Source organism: Nelumbo nucifera, chromosome 7, assembly GCF_055504915.1.
Source record: "Nelumbo nucifera cultivar China Antique chromosome 7, China Antique-T2T, whole genome shotgun sequence".
Lineage (NCBI taxonomy): Eukaryota > Viridiplantae > Streptophyta > Magnoliopsida > Proteales > Nelumbonaceae > Nelumbo > Nelumbo nucifera.
Window position 1 is genome coordinate 24,744,583 of NC_142655.1, and position 18,708 is coordinate 24,763,290.

The 18,708-nt window shown below is 36.7% G+C and overlaps 1 protein-coding gene across 4 annotated transcripts; it reads right to left on the bottom strand.

Moving 5' to 3' along the window:
* Positions 1–2,707: 2,707 nt before the first annotated feature.
* Positions 2,708–18,413, bottom strand: LOC104593480 (uncharacterized). Of its 4 annotated transcripts, none has more exons than XM_010253348.3 (9): positions 18,273–18,413; positions 16,789–17,295; positions 16,456–16,653; positions 16,217–16,303; positions 15,904–16,008; positions 11,004–11,135; positions 4,572–4,709; positions 3,951–4,175; positions 2,708–3,307 (listed from the first exon to the last, which is right to left on the bottom strand). In XM_010253348.3, exons 2-9 carry the CDS (start codon positions 17,281–17,283, stop codon positions 2,927–2,929), a joined length of 1,761 nt encoding a protein of 586 aa, XP_010251650.1. In that variant the 5' UTR covers positions 17,284–17,295; positions 18,273–18,413; the 3' UTR covers positions 2,708–2,926. The 4 variants fall into 4 exon arrangements, with proteins under 4 accessions (XP_010251650.1, XP_010251651.1, XP_010251649.1 ...); XM_010253349.3 differs by lacking the exon at positions 18,273–18,413 and adding an exon at positions 17,723–17,882 and having other exon boundaries at positions 16,456–16,641; XM_010253347.3 differs by lacking the exon at positions 18,273–18,413 and adding an exon at positions 17,723–17,862.
* Positions 18,414–18,708: the final 295 nt, after the last annotated feature.

Here is an 18,708-nt window from a genome sequence, read left to right on the forward strand (position 1 = left end):
AGCTGTCAAACAACATAAAAAAAAAAAACGTTTACCAATTACTTTTCTTGTTTTTCAAGATAAATCCATGCTCTTATTTCATAAACATGTGGGTCCATGACAATATTAATTTTTCCGGGATAAGTGATACCCTTCTCATACCGGTAAGTTGAGCTTCCCAAATAAAGGGTAAATGAAAAAATAAAATAAAATGGTAAAGAATGCCCCCGCAAAATACATTTACCCGGATAAATTAAACAAAAAACAACATGGGTAAATACACTTATCCAAGAAAGTAGGTTCTTGAAAAACGAATAAACTAGGTCTTAGAGATACCAACTAGTATCAAAGTATCGATATATATCAGCTAAAATGTATCTATTTTTCAGGTTACTGGCACACGATACAGGTGGAATGGCCAAAACTCCATTCACCTATATAAACAATGTATCAGCTTCTTTTTTATTTTTTTATTCTTTTATTTTTTCTGCTATAAGGCTCTGTTTAGGAAAAGTGCAAATACAAATATGTTCAGTGCAAAACCATGTTTATGGTCCAAATTTGTATTTCTAATCTTTATATTTGCATTTGCATTGAACATATTTGTATTTGCACTCATTCGGAAACAGAGTCAAAGAGCAATGCATCAGCTGAGTAAATAGTGTATCAAGCTGAATTACAATTTTTTTAGTGCATTCTCTATCTTCACATTTTTCTCATTAATTTCTATATTTAACTCCTAAAATTATTCTTTCATTAACTCCTATGCTTAAGGAAACTTTTCAAATTCAATGCATTCTCTATACTGAGCCTAAAGAATATCAGCTGTGCAGACAATCTATCAAGCTGAATTACAATCTTTAATGCATTCTCTATACTCACATTTTCTCTCATTAATTTCCATATTTAACTCCTAAAATTGCTTTCTCATTAACTAGGAAATTTTTCGAATTCAAACTTTCATATGCCATTAAATTATCCTAATTATTCTAACCTATGTTGTTTTGGGTATAAAACTATAAGAAGATTTGAACCCTAGGCTATAGATTGGTACACAACAAATCTACCACTACCTCATACTCTAGTTACTTGTATTTTGATCCATAACTTCTACAATTTCTCTTCTTAGTGGATATATGTCAATAAATATTAAAAAGTTAATCATCTAAATTTATGTACTATAAATATTGACAGAATTTATTTTTATTTTTTATCCATCAAAAAATTATATTTTGATTTATTTAGAATTGAGATATACTTTCCATCATTTTTCAACATTTACCAAGTGTATCCCCATAGTTCACACTTCAAAACTATTAAAGTATAGATTTCTTATGTGTATATAGCTTAGTCATTTAAATTTCATATTTGGTGTTATTAATATTTTATTAGGATTTATTTGAGGTTTTCCTAGAATATCCATGCAAATCTTAATTTTTCCACTGTATCTATGACCATCCAAAGTGTATCATAATACAACTCTTAAAATTACCTCTCAGATGCTCTTTGCAATTCCAATACTTTGAACTTCCTAAGTGGCATCATTATATTCTGGTCAAAATTGTTCCTTGAGCAATCATAACACATCTTCAGGCAATTCCTTCAAAGGCTTGAATGAGATTTTCACTGCTTTACACAGTATAACTCCTCATCTTGTTATCTTGTTTTTCTCTTCAATCTTTATTTTTTGGTCATAGACACTTCAACTAGACCCTTATGAGTGGGAATATTTAGGGTAGTTTCAACCTGAAATGTTGTTACATAGCTGGTGACATAGGCCTTGCATTTAGAATGCAAAATTTTTAATCCATTGTAGCAAATTTTTGCCTTATAGAAGTGACTCTAGATGTTAGATAGTAAATTTGGTTATGGGATCCATCATTCTCTTCTTTATAGCTATGAATTGTTGGAAAATAGTAATAAAAAAGGTAAAATGGAATTTATCGGTGTTCGCTTTCCGAAACCAATTCGTAGCAATGTTGCAGAAAAGTTGTTGGGAACTGAGAATTGCATAGAAAATGAGGGATGAATCATGCTATTTGGTCACTCTCCTTAAAACCGAATCTCCCTCCAACATGAATCAAATCATCTAGCTTGGTATTAACTGCTATAACTATAGGATTTGCCATGTTTTACCTAGGTTTCTCTAACACCTATAGATATGGCTTTTTTTGGTAGATTTGGCCTAGGCTGTATTTGGAATGCGGTGGAAAAATCCACCATGTAAAAGTCAGTCTAAGGAAAATCCATTGTGTAAAAGCTCATCAGTTAAAAGTTTTCTGGGGTATTAGACATTTTTGAAGTGAGAATCAATATATATGTACGTCGATAAAATCGATGTATCATTTATATCAATTTAAGATGAAAAGGTCAAACAAAAAAGTTGTTTACATTGATTTTCAATGTAAACTTTACATCCCAAACAAACAGCTGAAAAAGTGAACTGGGCGTGAAATTTTACACTAGTCCACTTTTACATGAGAAACAAATGTGTGTAAATGCAAACCGACAGTGGAAGTTTATGTCAATTCACATTTACACCCCAATCCTAAGGGATATTCAGCAACATGATTGGTTTCATTTTTTCGAACATAAAAATCCGCTTCATCAGCAAAATTAATGTATTTTTGCTGATGCTGCAAAAACAAAATCATACATGTCGAACACCCCTCAAATTCAAGAATACAAAATTTCAAATGAATAAAAGACATTTCAAATCAGTCTAATATTTTTGTAGTTTATCTTCAGCTTGAATTAAATTTAGATAGCTGTATGGTATACCAATTAGCATACAAAACCCCTCTTAAATTTAATTCCTTTTACTTAATAGAAGGGAATAACAGACATACACGCAAGCCACCCAATCTTACAACTCAACAAGTTCACATGCATGTAGCAAATTTCCCACAACCTTTAGATTTACATGAGTAGAAGTAAACACGTAGATTTAAATTGCTATACCACCAAAGCAGAGAAGCAGACTTCCAGACTCTATTCTGTTCTTAAAAATCACTTTATCAAACAACAAGCTCTCAGCTGAAACCTGCAACTTATAGTCATCTGCATCATAGCTGCTTGATCTTGCAATTTGACATTCCCCAGTATCTTTGTGGATTTCTTTCTCAAACCTCTTAACATAATTTCTTATGTCATGGTGAAGACCAAGAGTTTCTGTTGGTTCATGAGCAAATGAGAACCGAAAAGTTCCCATTTGTTCTCTGATACCTGCTAAACTCCCTTGATCATTTTTTGGCTCCTCAGAACTGCTGCCAGCTGTTAAAACAGATACCTCATGACTGGGGGTACATTCAACTTGATTTGCTGATTCCTGCAAGCATATATTTCAAGATTAATAGAAGAACAATAGAGTTGTCCTCTTTAATTTGGGGTCATGGTTTTGAAATATGGAATGAAATATCCAACAAGCTTGCCTGAAGTTTCAAACTGTATGAAAATTTCTGCCAACTTACCTGTATCTATACAGACTGTATATCATATAGATTGAAAGCTAATAACTTATTCTATTTCCCATAACTCTCATGTTTACAAATTGAATTTCTTTAATGGGGGGGGGGGGGGGGGAGTATATCTATTATGGGTGGTAGATAAGTTCTCTGGCATTATGATTCAAAAATTAACAGGAGAATTGCTGACAATGAGACCTTAAAACTAAACAGATATTGGGGAAAAAGTTGTTGAACGATTTTGGTGGAAGATAAATGCTTTGACATCATGTTTCTACAAATAACAGAAGAATTGTTTACAGGAAGACCCTCAAGGGACACATCCCCATTTTTCTTTTACCTGTTTGCTGTTACAAACAAATGCATATTTATAATAGTTCTAATTTAAATAACTCAAACTTGAATAGAACGAAAAACAGAGGATCATATAAATAATCAAATAGTTCACCATTTTCTGAGATTGTTTAGGACAGAATAATAAACACCAGTTACTTAAGCGATAGGTACCTTCTTGTGATTGAGATGAACATTGGAACAATAGGTGGTTGAGGCACTTGGACTTCCACATGCAAAAAATCTACCATCACTAACTGAAGAAGTGACAACAGGCGGTGGGTCTTCTGGTGACGAGAAATCAGAACTATCAAATGTTGATATTGATACACACTCATCAAAATAATTCATGGCTTCTTCAGTGAGACGCTTTGAAATCTTTCGACGCTCGATGCTATTCTGTGAGTAATTCATGATTGAAGGGAAGCATGTCAAACTCATACTGGGAGCCAAGAGAAATCATGATAGCCAAGTCAGATATTCCTGGTCTCTGAAGATGCACATATAATATAAGATAAACCCAATAGCTTTCAATTTATTCAAGAATGTGATGACCAAATGTGAAGCTATCAGATAAATATACTTCACTTTGGCCAAATGTTTTCACCACCCAAAATAATGCTACTTAGCAGATGATACTCACATTTAATCAACATGATATTTGAAACATTGGGAAAAAGGGTTGGTTGGATGGTCAGATGGATCATATGCTTTCCCAAAGCCTACTGGGAAGTATCTTACAAGGCTTGTCTGGAAAAGATAACTGGTTCAGTATACAAGAATATCAGAGCTTACTCTTCTCCTTGGTCGTGATTTATGAATGTTTGGCACCTTAGGATCTGGAAGTATTTCTTTAAGAATTCTACTGAGTTCTTGCCCACGATGTTCCTCAACAGCCAGGTCTTCACGAAGTTTCCTAGCCCGTTCCTGTGACTGCAAGTTGGAAAACAATATCCACTCATGGATAATACTAATTAAGAATTAAAAAAAGGACCATAGACTAAAATACTCATTTATAAAATATGTATCTCATGTCAAGTTTGGATATTCAATAAAAAGCATCATTCTCATTCATCAAAAAAAAAGAAAAGCATTCATCAACAATTTTTTTAATTTGAAGGTAAAACTTTTCTGGTCTGATACAAGTATAATACTCCTAAAACAACATAACTTTATCTTTGTACATAAAATAATGCTAAAATTGTAAACCTTAATCCACTAATCTTAACTCAAAGAAAAAGAACATTTTAGCAAAATAAGTAAAGAAATCAGATCATTCCAAACCCAACCCAATCCCTACCCAATCTGAAAAGGCCATGTTGGGGGTTCAACAACTTGGATTGGGTTGGTGTTGAACTTAACCAAGCCCAACTTGCACCTGTAAATGGAATTGCATCTAAAACATCAGATATAGTTTGCTTACTGTAACAGAACTGTATTCAGACCAGGAAGAAGAGAGAGACGAGGGAGAGAAGATAAAGAGAGATTAGGCCTAAGAGAAAAGAGCTGAACCTCTCTTAGAAGAGAAGATTAGAGTGTAAAGCTTTAGTTCACAAAATTGCTAGTTCATCTCCTGTCTTCACAAATGGTATCAATATCACCATTTTGAACCTTTTCCCTTACAAAATGATAATCTACTTCAATGTGCTTTGTCCTCTCATGAAATACCGGATTAGAGGCAATATGAATGGTTGTCTGATTATCACAATGCAAGTGCATGGGAAGTTTTACAGGAATCCCTACTACTTCTTGAAGAAGATTCTTGAGCCACACTAACTCCTCTGTTGCCCGACTCAACTTGATATTTAGCGTCAGCATTAGACTTTGCTACCACACTTTGTTTCTTACTTTTCCAAGAAATTAAATTTCCACCTAAGAAGGTACAATATCCTGTGGTATATCTCCTGTCCATAGGTGATCCAGCCCAATCTGCATCTGTAAAACCTGATATACTCAAATGTCTATGATTTCTGTAGATTACTCCCATGTCCAGTGATGCCATAAGGTACCGTAGAATTCTGAAAACTGCCTCAAGATGAAGGATATGAGGAGAACTCATAAACTGACTGACAGCTCCAACAGCAAAAGAGATATCTGGCGTGTGATGCATGTGATGGTCAAATAGTTCAGTTTCCCAACTAGCCTTCTATATTGACTAGGATCATCAACAAATTCCCCTTGATCTGAGAATACTTTAGAGTTGGGATCCATTGTAGTAGCTGGTTTGCATCCCAACATACCTGTCTCCTCAAGCAAATCTAGAGTATACTTACATCGTGACAATAAAATCTGTATGGTTGTTCTCATAACCTCTATCCCAAGGAAATACCGAAGTTTGCCCAGATCCTTAGTGTGAAACCTCTCTTGCAGGAACATCTTCAACTTGCTAATCCCTTGTGAGTCACTCCCTGTTATTACAATATCATCCACATAGACCACAAGAATAGTACAATATGCATCTGAAGTGTTACTAAACACCAAATAACCAGTCTGACATCTATGCAAATCAAATTCAATAACTGCATCACTAAACTTACCAAACCAAGCTCAAGGAGATTATTTCAACCCATATAGTGCCTTCTTTAGCTTACAAACCATTCCTAACACTCCCCTTGAACAACAAACCCAAGTGGTTGCTCCATATACACTTCTTCAACAAGTTCACCAGGAAGGAAAGCATTTTTAACATCAAGTTGATATAATGGCCAATGATGAATAGCAGCCAAGGATATAATTGTTTGCACAGATGTAATCTTGGAAAGGTTTCATCAAAATTAGGGATGGATTCGAGCCGAGCCAAGCCGAATACCAAGCTATTTTGCCAGCCAAAACAATGTTAGGCTCGAGCTCGATTCAAGCTAGAAACTTGAGTTCAAATTCGGCTTGACTATGAGCCAAGATTCTTATGAAAAATAAAAAATAAATATAGAAAAATTATTTGTTATCATACATATAAAAAATAAAAATATTAGCTCATATATATATATATATATATGAGCCAAGCTTTACTAGGCTCAAGCTCGACTCAATTAGTAAATGAGCCTATATATCAGGCTCAAGCTCGGCTCGAAGCTCAATTTAAACTGAGCCAGGTCGATCTTTTCATGAGTTGAGCTCGAATAGCTCGTGAAAAGCTCAATTTGTTTCCACGGATCCACCCCTAATCAAAATCAATGCCATAGGTTTGAGTGAAAACCTTGGCGACGAGCCTTAAGCCTCTCAACTATCCCATCAGGCTAAAACTTCACAGTATAGACCACCTACAACCAATAGTTTTCTTACCATCTGGAATTGGAACCAATTCCCAAGTACCATTCTAACGTAAAGCTAACATCTCTTCTTCCATAGTTGTCCTCCACCCAAGATCAGATAAGGCCTCTTGTACAAACTTAGGAATAGATATTATGGAAAGAGATGTGACAAATGTACGAGTTATAGGTGATAGAGATCGATAGGAAACAAAGGTAGTAATAGGATGTGCAGTACAAGAGACCTTACCCTTCTAGAGAGAAATAGGTAAATCAATATCTGAAGGCAAAGGTGTTGGCATTACAGCATCAGGATCAGTAGACGGCAAGGCAAATGGTGGTAAAGGCTGAGTTGTTGCTCTCCTTTTAAGATAAACCTGCTAAAGAGGTGGTTTGGGAGGAAGAGGGACAAGAATAGGAGCTTGAATATATGAAGGAATATGAACAGGAAGAGGAGGATCATCATGAGTGAATACATGAATGAATCATTAGGAGAAGAAAAGTAGGGAATATACTCATGGAATGTGACATTTGCACTTATGATATGACGACGAAGCAAAGGACTGTAGCATTTGTATCCCTTTTGTGTTCTAGAGTAACCCAAGAAAACACATTTAACAGCCCAAGGTTCAAGTCTGTCCATCTAATGACCAACAAGATGAGCAAAGCAAACACATCCAAGACACGAAGAGGAAGAGGAAATAGAGGTTAGGAAAGAAAAAAGAGTAAGGAATCTGATTCTACAATACAGAGGATGACATCCGATTGATAAGATAACAAACTGTGAGAATAGAATCACTCCAATAGATTTTAGGAACATTCATCTGAATTAGTAATGCTCATGCGATTTCCAATAAATGATGATTTTTATGTTCAGCCACACCATACTATTGAGGTGCGGAAACACATGTAGTTTGATGTCAGATACCATGTTCATCAAGAAAACTGGAAAAAGGAGAAGACATTATTTTGCATTATCATATTGCAAAACACAAACATTGAAGCCAAATTGGATTTTTATTTCCATAAAAAATGACTTGAATACAGAAAATAACTTTGGTTTGCCTTTCAACAAATACAACCAAGCTACTCTCGAAAAGTCATCTACTAAAGTGACAAAATACTCGAACCTCAAATATGTCACTATTGGACACGAATCCCAAATATCAGAATGAACTAACTGGAATGGTTTGGACACACGACCAATGCTCCGAGGAGGAAACGGAACGCGATGATGTTTGTTGAGCTGACATGCATCACAATCAATGGTGGCATCAGACAAAAGAGACAAAAACAAGACACGTAAACTTTGCACTGAAGGATGACTCAGTTGGCAATGTAGCTAAAATAAAGAATCACCAGTAGATGAGGACTGAAATGTTGCACTTCCCAAATTACCTTGAAGATAGTATAATCCACTAGACTCAACTCCTCCACCAATCTACCTCTTAGTGATTTAGTAAGTTTACTCACAAACATAAGGTTAAACAAAAATTGAGGAACATGTAAAACAGAAGAAATGAGAAGTTGTGGTGTTGGGTTAACTGTGCCAACCCCAGATACCTGGGATGTAGCACCTTTAGTAAGAGTAACAAACCGAGAGGATGAAGGTAAAGGGTTAAATTGGGGGAAGTTAGTTGAAGTACCTGTCATGTGATCAGTTGCTCCAGAGTTAATGACCCATGGAGATGAGGGGGAGAGGAAGCAGGTGGAACCAATACCTGATGTCTGAGCAAGAGTAGCAGTGGAAGCATGAGATGGTACAGTAGAAGCTATCAAAGGATTGTAATCTTCCTTGGAAATGGCTATAGTTTCACTTTCCGGTCGATTGTTTGGAGCCGACACTTGAGCAGTAATGGACTCTTCACCATGGTAGGACACTTGATTAGCATAACTCCCTTTGTTCTTCAACAGCCTACAATATAAATCTCTACAATATCCAATAGTATGGCCCTCTAACCCACAATGTGTATAGAATCTGGTTGATGTGGTTCTACCATGTCCACAACCACCTCTAGAACCAAGATCACCTCTACCCCCATGCTGTCTATGCTGTCCTTGGCTACCACTTCGTCACCCATAAAAGTACCTCTTCTTCCTCTACCTCCACTTCCAGTAACAGTAAATGCTGCACAATCAATCATAGATGTGCTCTCAGACAGTTTGGCTCTTTGAAGACAAGAAAACACATCCTCCAAATCTGGTAACTCTGGACTACTCAAGTTATGAGATCAACTGATTCATATTCAGCTTTAATCCCAGATAAAAACTTAGTGACACAAAGTTCCGTCCTTTGCTTTTCTAGAACAGCAATGTCACTAGAGAGTGGTTGGTACATATTCAACTCCTCACAAAGGCCCACCATATCTGAATAGTACTATTCAAGAGACTTGTCACCTTGTTGAAGATTAAAGAATGACTAAAATAACTGATAAATCCAGGTCACATTATTGCTACCTGAATACATTCTTTTTGCTTGATCCCATATCTGTTTAGTTGTATATAAAATATCAGTGGACTACTAATTTTAGGTTCCATTGAATTCCATAACCAAGTTTTCTATTTGGGCATTTTCTTGAATCCAATCAGAATAGTTGTCACTGTTAGCCGCAGGTTTCTTTTCAGCTATAAACTTCAGCTTCTTTCTAGCCGTAAGGCGTACTTCTACAGATTTAGCCCAAATTGCATAGTTATTACCACTCCCATTCAGGATTCAGCTTAATATTGGTCATTTGAACAGAAATAAAGTCTGGTGTAACAACTATAGATTGTTTTGAATCCGTATCTTTCACAATAACAGATGTGAAAAACCTAATGAGGGCCTTCACTCAACTCGAAAATTATGAAATCAATAACAATTCAATTCTGAAATAATTCTAGAAAATCACAGATTCACAAACTGAATATTAAGAAGTTTACGCACACCCTTACACCTGTATCTATCACTTTGCTGGGTTGATCACTTCACTCCTTCATTCGCAATATCTACTATCACAAGTCACTTCAGTACCTCACCTGTTTTGCTCATTTAATCACTGCTGAATCGATGTCTTCACACAGATTCATCACAGCTCCCTCTTGAAATGATCCCACTAGAGGGTTTTCATCTCACACATCACTTGCACCACCAACTGTGATGGTTAGACCCATCACAGATCACTTAGTAAACAGAAAGTGAGAAAACCCTAGGTCGATCAGGAGAACTAGGGTTTAGTTGGCCACAAAAGTAACTTCTAGAGCAGTTCAAAGGGAATAAGATGGAGTAGAAAGAACGAGATACCCCAATCTCCCTGCTCTGATACCATGTAACAGAGCTGTATTAGTATAGACCAGGAAGAAGAGAGAGAAGAGATTGATAAAAAAAAAAAGAAGAGAGAGACGAGGGAGAGAAGAGAAAGAGAGATTAGGGCTAAGAGAAAACAGCCAAACCTCTCTTAGAAGAGATGATTAGAGTCTAATCTCTCTCTCTCTCTCTCTCTCTCTATATATATATATATATAAAGTAAGTGGAAGTTGAATAATGCCCCTGTTTATGATAATTTTGGGACTGGAGTGCCCTTATTATCTTTTGGTAATTACTAGATTACCCTGCCTCCCAAGACTTAACATAAAAACAGTTCTCTCAACACTTACATGATTGGAAATTTTTTCCATATAATATGATGATTTTGGCCAAAGTTCACAGGTCAGTTGTGGCCCTGTATCACAGAATTTGGGGTCAGAGAGATAATGACTCCTGAAACAGGCATATTTCCCATATCTGTACCTGAATTCATGTAACATCACTTGGAGTTTGATCCTCTTTACACAAGACAATATGTAAAGTGTAAACAATGCTCTGAAATTTTGCCTAATAATAAGCTCAATTATCATTCAAGTATTTCTTAACACTAGAGTTGGACTACAGTCATCACTACACAAATCCTTATACCATTCTATTTCAGTCTGCTGCTAAAAGTTGGAGGTAATGCAAAGTTACCTCCTCAAGCTTTCTAGCATATTCCCTTCTGATGTCTGAAACTAATTCAACTGCATCAGGATTGACCAACTCTGGAGGTATATCAGCAATATTGGTTGTTCCAATAATGGAAGGATTCTTCCTCCTGATAGCCTGGTTTATAAGAAGCATGGAAGAAAAACAGAAAATAAGTAATAAAAAAGTATATATGTGTTACCAGAAAATAAATTGAAGTTTATAACTGGATTGATATAATGCATTATGCATCTCCTTAAATAATATCATATGCAAAAGTGTATAATTTGTTTCATATTACCCTATAACAACAAATTTCCTTGGAAATGCCAACATATTTGAAACTGGAGAAAGGAAAAATAAGTTTTAGTTACTAATAATAAAAAATTAAAATTAGAAATAACTTGCCTTGTAATTTGCATATATTCTTGATTCATATCAGTATTAGTAGATTTTAAATAATATTTTTTTTACTCAACTTGGTGGATACAATTTTAGTGCCAGAAGATTTCAGTCACTTTCACTTGGTATCTTCAAAAAGCATTTTCAATTACTCATCAAAAGAATCTTTCATGAAACCGGAATCATGTATGAGCCTCAGAAGCTTCTTTTTCCATTCTTATTTCTTGTTCTCTTGAAAGATTCTATCAGCATTTTCATCATTCCTGTTTGTAAATTTTGCAGGTTTTTGAGAAGCTCATATCTAGAGGAGTCACAATTAAAGGGAATCTAAATCTGTATATAAGGTCCTACAATATCTCGCTAAAGTATGAAACTTGTTTCTTTAAGAATCAATTGACCATCCACTCAAGGAGTAACTATCAAGTTCCATAACAATGTACTCAGGTTGACTATTCTCTCTATCCTTTAGAGACAAATCCTCATGAACAAAAGATCATCCTAGGACTTAATTATATCCTTTCCTTGAATCCCATATGACAAAGAAGAAAGACATGGTATGTAGCACTGGTATATTTTCAAAGAGATGATGAAGCATCTCTTCTTGTCAGCCCTGCTTCCCATGCTTTGTGACATTTAATTGAGATTCTTCTTTACTATCATTCTATGAAGTATCTGTGGAGGAAGAAAGTACAGAATCTTCTGACACCAAACTCATTATGAGAAGAAGGATATTCACTCTATTTCCATTAGGGTGGCAGTTCATATCCAATGTAGGCAATTTCAATGTTGTTCCCCATGGTCTTACATGGTTGCATTCAATAGGTATTGGGAGTATGATTGTCAACAGAGTTCAGAATGTGGGGCCAAAGTCTAAGAAGAAGGAAGTTAAAACCCCATATTTCATGTGTCAACCAGCAGGAAAGAGAACAGTAAACCAAGAAGAGATTAGACAAGCAGTTTTATCAGGATTATTGGGATGTGGTGAAAGAAGATTTATTTAAGGTATTTAAGGAGATTGAAGGTTAGCACATAGTCAGCCCTAGAGTCAATGACACCTTCATAGCATTAATCCCTAAGAAGGTAAATGTGAAACACCCTAAAGATTTCAGGCCTATTAGTTTTTTTTTTTTTTTTTAGTGACTAGTATCTACAAAATTTCAGCTAAGGTGTTTCTTTGAGGAAAAGAGAAGTTATGCCCTCTTTTATTAGTCAAGCCCAAGGAGCCTTTGTGCAAGGGAGACAAATAACTGATCAGTTTTTATTAGCCAATGAATGAGTGGAGGAAATAGGAGGTCTGGCCAACAGGGTTTTTTCTGTAAGTTGGACCTAGAAAAGGCTTATGACTTGGTGGATTAGAACTTCCTAGTAGAGGTACTAAGGAGTTGTGGTTTTGGAGAAAGGTAGTGTAATTGGGTGAAGGGTTGTGTTAGTTCCTATCATTTTTCAGTGTTGGTCAATAGTGTGGTCAAGGATTTCTTTCTAGTTTATAGAGGTCTAAGGCAAGGAGACCCTTTATCGCCCTTTATGTTCACCCTTGTAGCTGATATTTTTAGTAGATCAATCACAAAAGCTGATAGGGAAGATGTGATGAAGGATTTGAGGATAGGCAGGAATATAGTTCTGATAACCCATCTCCAGTTTGCTAATGACATTATAATTTTCTATGAAGGGGTGATTTGAGTAAGGTGAGCAACCTAAAAGGCTTGATAAAACACTGAGAGTTATCCAATTTGAAGATAAAACTTGGATAAAAGTTGTGTTATGGGTATTAATATTGAATCTGTGCAAAGTGTTTAGATTGTCCTACTTCCGGGCCTATGTCCTACATAGGCCTAGGAGATCTGTTTTTTGACTCCAATTTTTGAAAAGTTTTTTCTATCAAAAGAAAAAATGGAAAAGTTTGATCTATCAAAAAAAAATTTGGAAAAGTTTGAAAAGCGGCTGGTGACTTGAAAAAAGAATTATCTCTCTAGGGGGGTAGAGTAACTTTGTTAATTTTTTGATTTATTACCTCTCAGAGTTTAGAATTCCTGCTAGGGAGGCCAAGAAGCCAGAGAGACTGATGGGGGACTTTCTTTGGGAACTAGGGGAAGAGAAAAAGGACCATTTAATAAGGTGGGAATTAGTGTGCAGGAGCAAGAAAGAAGGTGGACTGGGAATAGACAATTTAGTCCTTAAGAATGTATCTCTATTCGGGAAGTGGCTACAGAAATGGCCGTTGGAGAGAGAGAGACTTGCGCATGAGGTGATAGCTAGTATGCATGGGTCTTTGGAAAATGGTTGGGATGCTAGAGTATCACACCGGGCTACTTTGTCTACACCTTGGAAAGCAATTCGTGGCATTCTTCCTCTTTTTCTGAATTTTGTCAAGTATGATGTTCGCTCTAGTAATTCTGTTTTCTTTTGGGAAGATATTTGGATGGGTAATTCACCTCTCAAGGACCTCTTTCCCTCTCTTTACTCCATTCCTTGTTTAAGAAGAAGGTTGTTTCTAACTTGCTCCACTCTCCTGTCCTCCCTCTGTCTTTAAATTGGAATTTTGGGTTTTGAAGAGGTTTAAGGGACAATGAACTTGAGTATGTCTCGGACCTTTTACTTCTTCTTGGTAATGTCTGTTTGGACCCCTCAACTGGATAGTCGGATTTGGATCCCCCATCCAAAAGGTTCCTTCTCCTATGCTTCTTTCTTTAAGACCTTTTGTTCTTTTTCTGGTCAAAGGGTTTTTTTCGGTTAAGGAGGTTTGGACTAGGCATGTTCCCTCTAAAATTGTGGTGTTTTGCTAGTTTTTTTTTTTTTTTGGAAAAATTAATACCTTAGACCGTTTGTAGAAGAAAAGGTTTTTTATGTGTTTGTCTCCTAACTGGAGTTTTCTTTGCAAAGCTAATGGTGAAGATTGTTTGCGCTTACTAATATTCTGCTCCTTTGTTGCAACTATTTGGAATTGGATTTTTGCTTTGTTTGGGTGTAGGTGGAACTCACCTACAAATGTAAATCAACTGTTCAATCCATCCTTTTTTGTGTGGCCCACTAAAAGAGGGAGGAGCATATGGAAATGTATTAGAGCAGCTGCCCTCTGGACAATTTGGGAAGAAAGGAATGCAAGAATTTTTCAAGAAAAAGAAATAAGTCTATTAATTGTCAAGGATTGCATCTTGACAAGAACAATATATTGGTTGAGAGCTATGGATTCCTTCCAATCCTTTTCCTTTGATAAGCTCTGGAGGAGTTGATCAGCTATGGCAGTTGGCACTTCCAGAATGGATAGGGTCTATGCAGAGTGGGTTCCTCCTCCTGACGGAAGTGTAAAGTTGAATTTTAATGGAAGTAGTCAGGGTAACACAAGACCTTCTAGAATAGGAGTAGTGAGAGATAAGATTGCAACATTTTAGCCTTATTCTCTGATCCAGTGGGTTTAGGAGACTATTAGGATGAACTATTAGTAGGTATTCAAATTGCAAATCAGTTGGGTCTGGAAAATCTAATAATTGAAGGAGACTCTAAAGTTGTTGTGGGGTAGCTGGCAGATTCGGACTCAGTGGTTTGGTGCTATAGGGATCTCTTAAAGAAAGCTAAGTGGTCTTTTCAATTATCAAAAAAAGGAAAAAAAAAAAAAGAAAGAAAGAAAGCCAAGTGGTTAACAAGAAACATGAATATTAGCTGTCATTGGGTGGGTAAGTCAGCGAGAGTCCGGACCTGCTCCTCACACTGCACACCTCACACCGACCTCACAGTATGTCCTGGCCGCACATCGGGAACATCTCCCATCCTTGAATTTATTATTCATGGGGAGATGTTCCAATTACAGGGTGGGATGTGGCTGTGAAGTCGGTGTAAGGCGCGCTATGTGAGGAGCAGATCCCAATTCAGTCAGCGAATGCTTTGGCTGATTGTCTTGTCAAACAAGGGTTAACAGGGAAAATCTGTACTGGGCTGCTTTATAATCTGCTTTCTAGTGTTTAAAATGTAATCTTCTCTTGTAAGGAGAGGCCGCACCTCATGCCTCTCCTTGGGATGCTTGTAATAGTTCTCATATCTTGCTAATAAAATCATACTTCAATTATCAAAAAAAAAAAGAAGTCAGGCAATATTTATCAATGTTGTAAAGTTTTTCCTTCATCAAACAAAAATGGATTTACTAAAACCTTCTGATGCTGACATGATATGAATTCTGTTGGTGTTCTATCCATTTTCCATGATTTTTTTGTCAGAATTTTCCAGCAACTTTCATGGTACACCTTGTAGCTTGAAGGTTAAAATTTTAGTTTCTTTCAGAAACAGGGAAGTTCCTTTTCTAACTGCTTGTTTACTAATAAAAATGGCATTTACAAATTCAACAGTTCTTACTTTTTGTCAGAAAGTGTATCTCTGTTATGTAGTACGTTTTCAACAGCTACACAACCCACAAACTTGGCAGCTTGGAGTTTTTCATAAACAAATAAACATCTCTCAAACTAAGATAAAAATGTCAAGGAAAGTAATACATCTTTCAAGCATGCAAACTTACATTTTCTAGGTCATTTTGAACCTCAGAAATAGCACGTCTCACTTCTGATCGAACAGTCTCATATATACCGCTTGTACCAGCATCACTGGCAGGGCTCTGGAGAGACTGAGAAACTAAAACAAAGTTAAAATATAACCAAATAAAAAATAAGAGAATTATCAGGATATATGATTATTCTGTGAAAACAAAAACCATGAAAAGAAAAATTAGTAGACAAAACTATCTTACAATTCAGGATTGGAGTTTCACTAAGCCATGTATTGCTATTTGAGTGATTATATCTGAACCAAGGGCAAAGAAACAAAGTATCTACCTTCATCTGTTCAAAAACAGCCTTGATTGTTTTCTCCTCAGCTTCTGAATATGAACGTGTAGAAATTCCATCTTCCCAATTTGGAATCTGTGTAAAAGACAGAAACAAGCAAAAACAAAACAAAAAACGAGAGTCGTTTTTTTTTATCAGTAAGAATAAAAAAATGAGGATCACTGAATAGCACAAGTTCTTCTATAATTTCCTAAGCAAGAAGGAATCAAGATCTCCAACAAACTTACAATCAAACCATCAGAAGGCTCCAAAAGTGGATGCTGGCTAGACCATGTTTGCATATTCTTTGTTTGATCAGACAATTCAGAAGCATTTGTGATTAAATTATCTTTCTTCTCGATGCTACGACCCAAATTCCCGTTGTTTCTTGTTTTTATACTTGATGATAAATTATAATCTTGTTCCACTTCACTCTGTAAATACAACTAACAACAATTTAATATAGTCATGAACCAGAACTCCGAGACCAGAACTAAGCCAAGATGAAAACTAATAACGAAAGATATATAGAAACAACTATTTGTAGATCAGGAATTTCAATGGAACAAGGAAGGTCAAACCTCAGAGTTCCCATAACGACCCCTTGACGCTGACCGTCGGCGTCTTCCCGTGTCTACCCTCGACAAACTTCGACCTACTTCCTTTCGGTTACCGGACGACGTATTCACATAACCGGAGTTCCTCGAAACCGATCTCCCTCTTCTAGTATCTGAAACATTCGAAGCCGGTCTACCCAATCTGGATGCACTTGAATCGAATTTGGCGATCCCAATAACATTTTCCGTTTCAGTTGAACCTCTAGGTGGTGATGTGCTGCTCCAGAATAGGGGATTATCTCTTTTATTCAAAAACTCCTCTTTGTCCGTGGATGGCAACTGTGACGAAGAGGGTGTTTCGAGAGAGTTTCTCGAGAACGCGCTCACACTTCTGGACCTTCGATGCAGAACTTTCTTACCCAAGTTCTCTGAATTACTTTCTGCCGCAGAAGCTAAGTTGGTGGAAGGAGTTCCCAAGCTTCCTCTCTTAGACATTGATTTGAAGGCCGAAACCGCCATTAATCGGTTAATCTGGCCAGAAAAAAAGGAAAACCCAGAATTTAAACAACCAAAATATCAAATCTAGGCATAACCCAGAAACAAGAAGATGAATGGACCCTACAAACTCGCCAGAAAAACAAAGCACATTGGTGCAACAAAATGTAAATGCCAGAACTAAACACAATTGTAAGGACCCAGTTCAATTTTGATTTTCAATTGCTGGTAAACAGTTCAATCTATATTAAATGACCATTTTGGAATCCAATTTCTTATAGTTTGGTTTACAGTACAAAGAATCAAGAAAGTTCGGTTTTTTTTTCTTTTTCTTGGGTCGGAGCAAAACTAAAATACGAGAAAAGGAAGAGGAAGAAGTAAATGGAAATCCATTGTAAGTGAAGTAAAGCAAATACAATAGAGTGAGAGAGTGTAGAAAGCGATTTGGAATATGCAACGTTACCTTTTTGGAATGGAACGATGGTGAGGCGTGGGCTGGGGGCTTGCCGATTTATTACCACCTACCCGATTTTTCACTTTTTGGCATTATTATTACCTACGGTGTCGTCGCGTTCAACGACCACAGAGCCGTCAGCGGCCACAATTCGGCACTCTCCGGGTCCAGTGCGCAAATGGTCATTTCATGGTTTTTAAAACCGAATCGGTCAGGATTGGTTATCAAGTCGAACGGTCCGACTGTTCGAACGATTAATCGTCCGGTTCAACGGTTCGCTGATAAAAATCAACGGTTATAGGAGAAAATCCGATTTTAGAGAAAAACGGATGACTGATTTTCGATTTTTCTGGTCCGATCATCTAATCCGATCCGATTTTAAAAATCATTGGTCTTTTTTTAGGTAAATTATAAAGACCTCAGTTAAAATCCGCCGTTACAATATTTTTTAATCCTCATATTACCCTTGTAATGAGAAAAATACTATTCATTTTCCTCGACCTCACGATACACAAACAGTAGCGGAGATAAGGGGAGAGAAAGGGAGATCGAGGATTACCACCGTTGATGTTCTCTGCCTCTGCAATATTTTTCCCTCGCTTTGTTCACTGCGTCTCTGTATTTTTCCTCAGCATCAGATCCGGTTTTTTCCTTGACATGTTTCCAGGAGCAAATCACTTCGTCCCGCGCAGACAATGTCGTTCATACTTCTCCCCTTTCTCTGTCAAATTCAACTTCTGAATCTCCTCTACGTTATCTAAACAAGGATATACTCCGTCATACTCTCCAGACACAGCTCAAATCTCTCAATCCTAAGCTTAGCCTTACCTCCTCCGCTGCCGCCACCATTTCCGTCATCCCCCCTCCCATCCTGTCGACTCAAATTGCCCAAACTCTTAATCAACTTCGAATCAAATTCACCTACCTCAAATTCCTCCGACATCTTCCAATCTCATCCAAAATCCCCGTTTTATCCACCACAGCCGGCGGTGGTG

Excerpts from the sequence above, each read along its gene's own strand:
- LOC104593480 (XM_010253348.3), bottom strand. The coding sequence starts at position 17,283 with ATGGCGGTTTCGGCCTTCAAATCAATGTCTAAGAGAGGAAGCTTGGGA. Across the intron at positions 11,136-15,903 it reads TTCAAAATGACCTAGAAAAT|GCTATCAGGAGGAAGAATCC; the intron begins GTAAGTTTGCAT and ends CTTATAAACCAG. Across the intron at positions 4,710-11,003 it reads ATGCTAGAAAGCTTGAGGAG|TCACAGGAACGGGCTAGGAA; the intron begins GTAACTTTGCAT and ends TCCAACTTGCAG.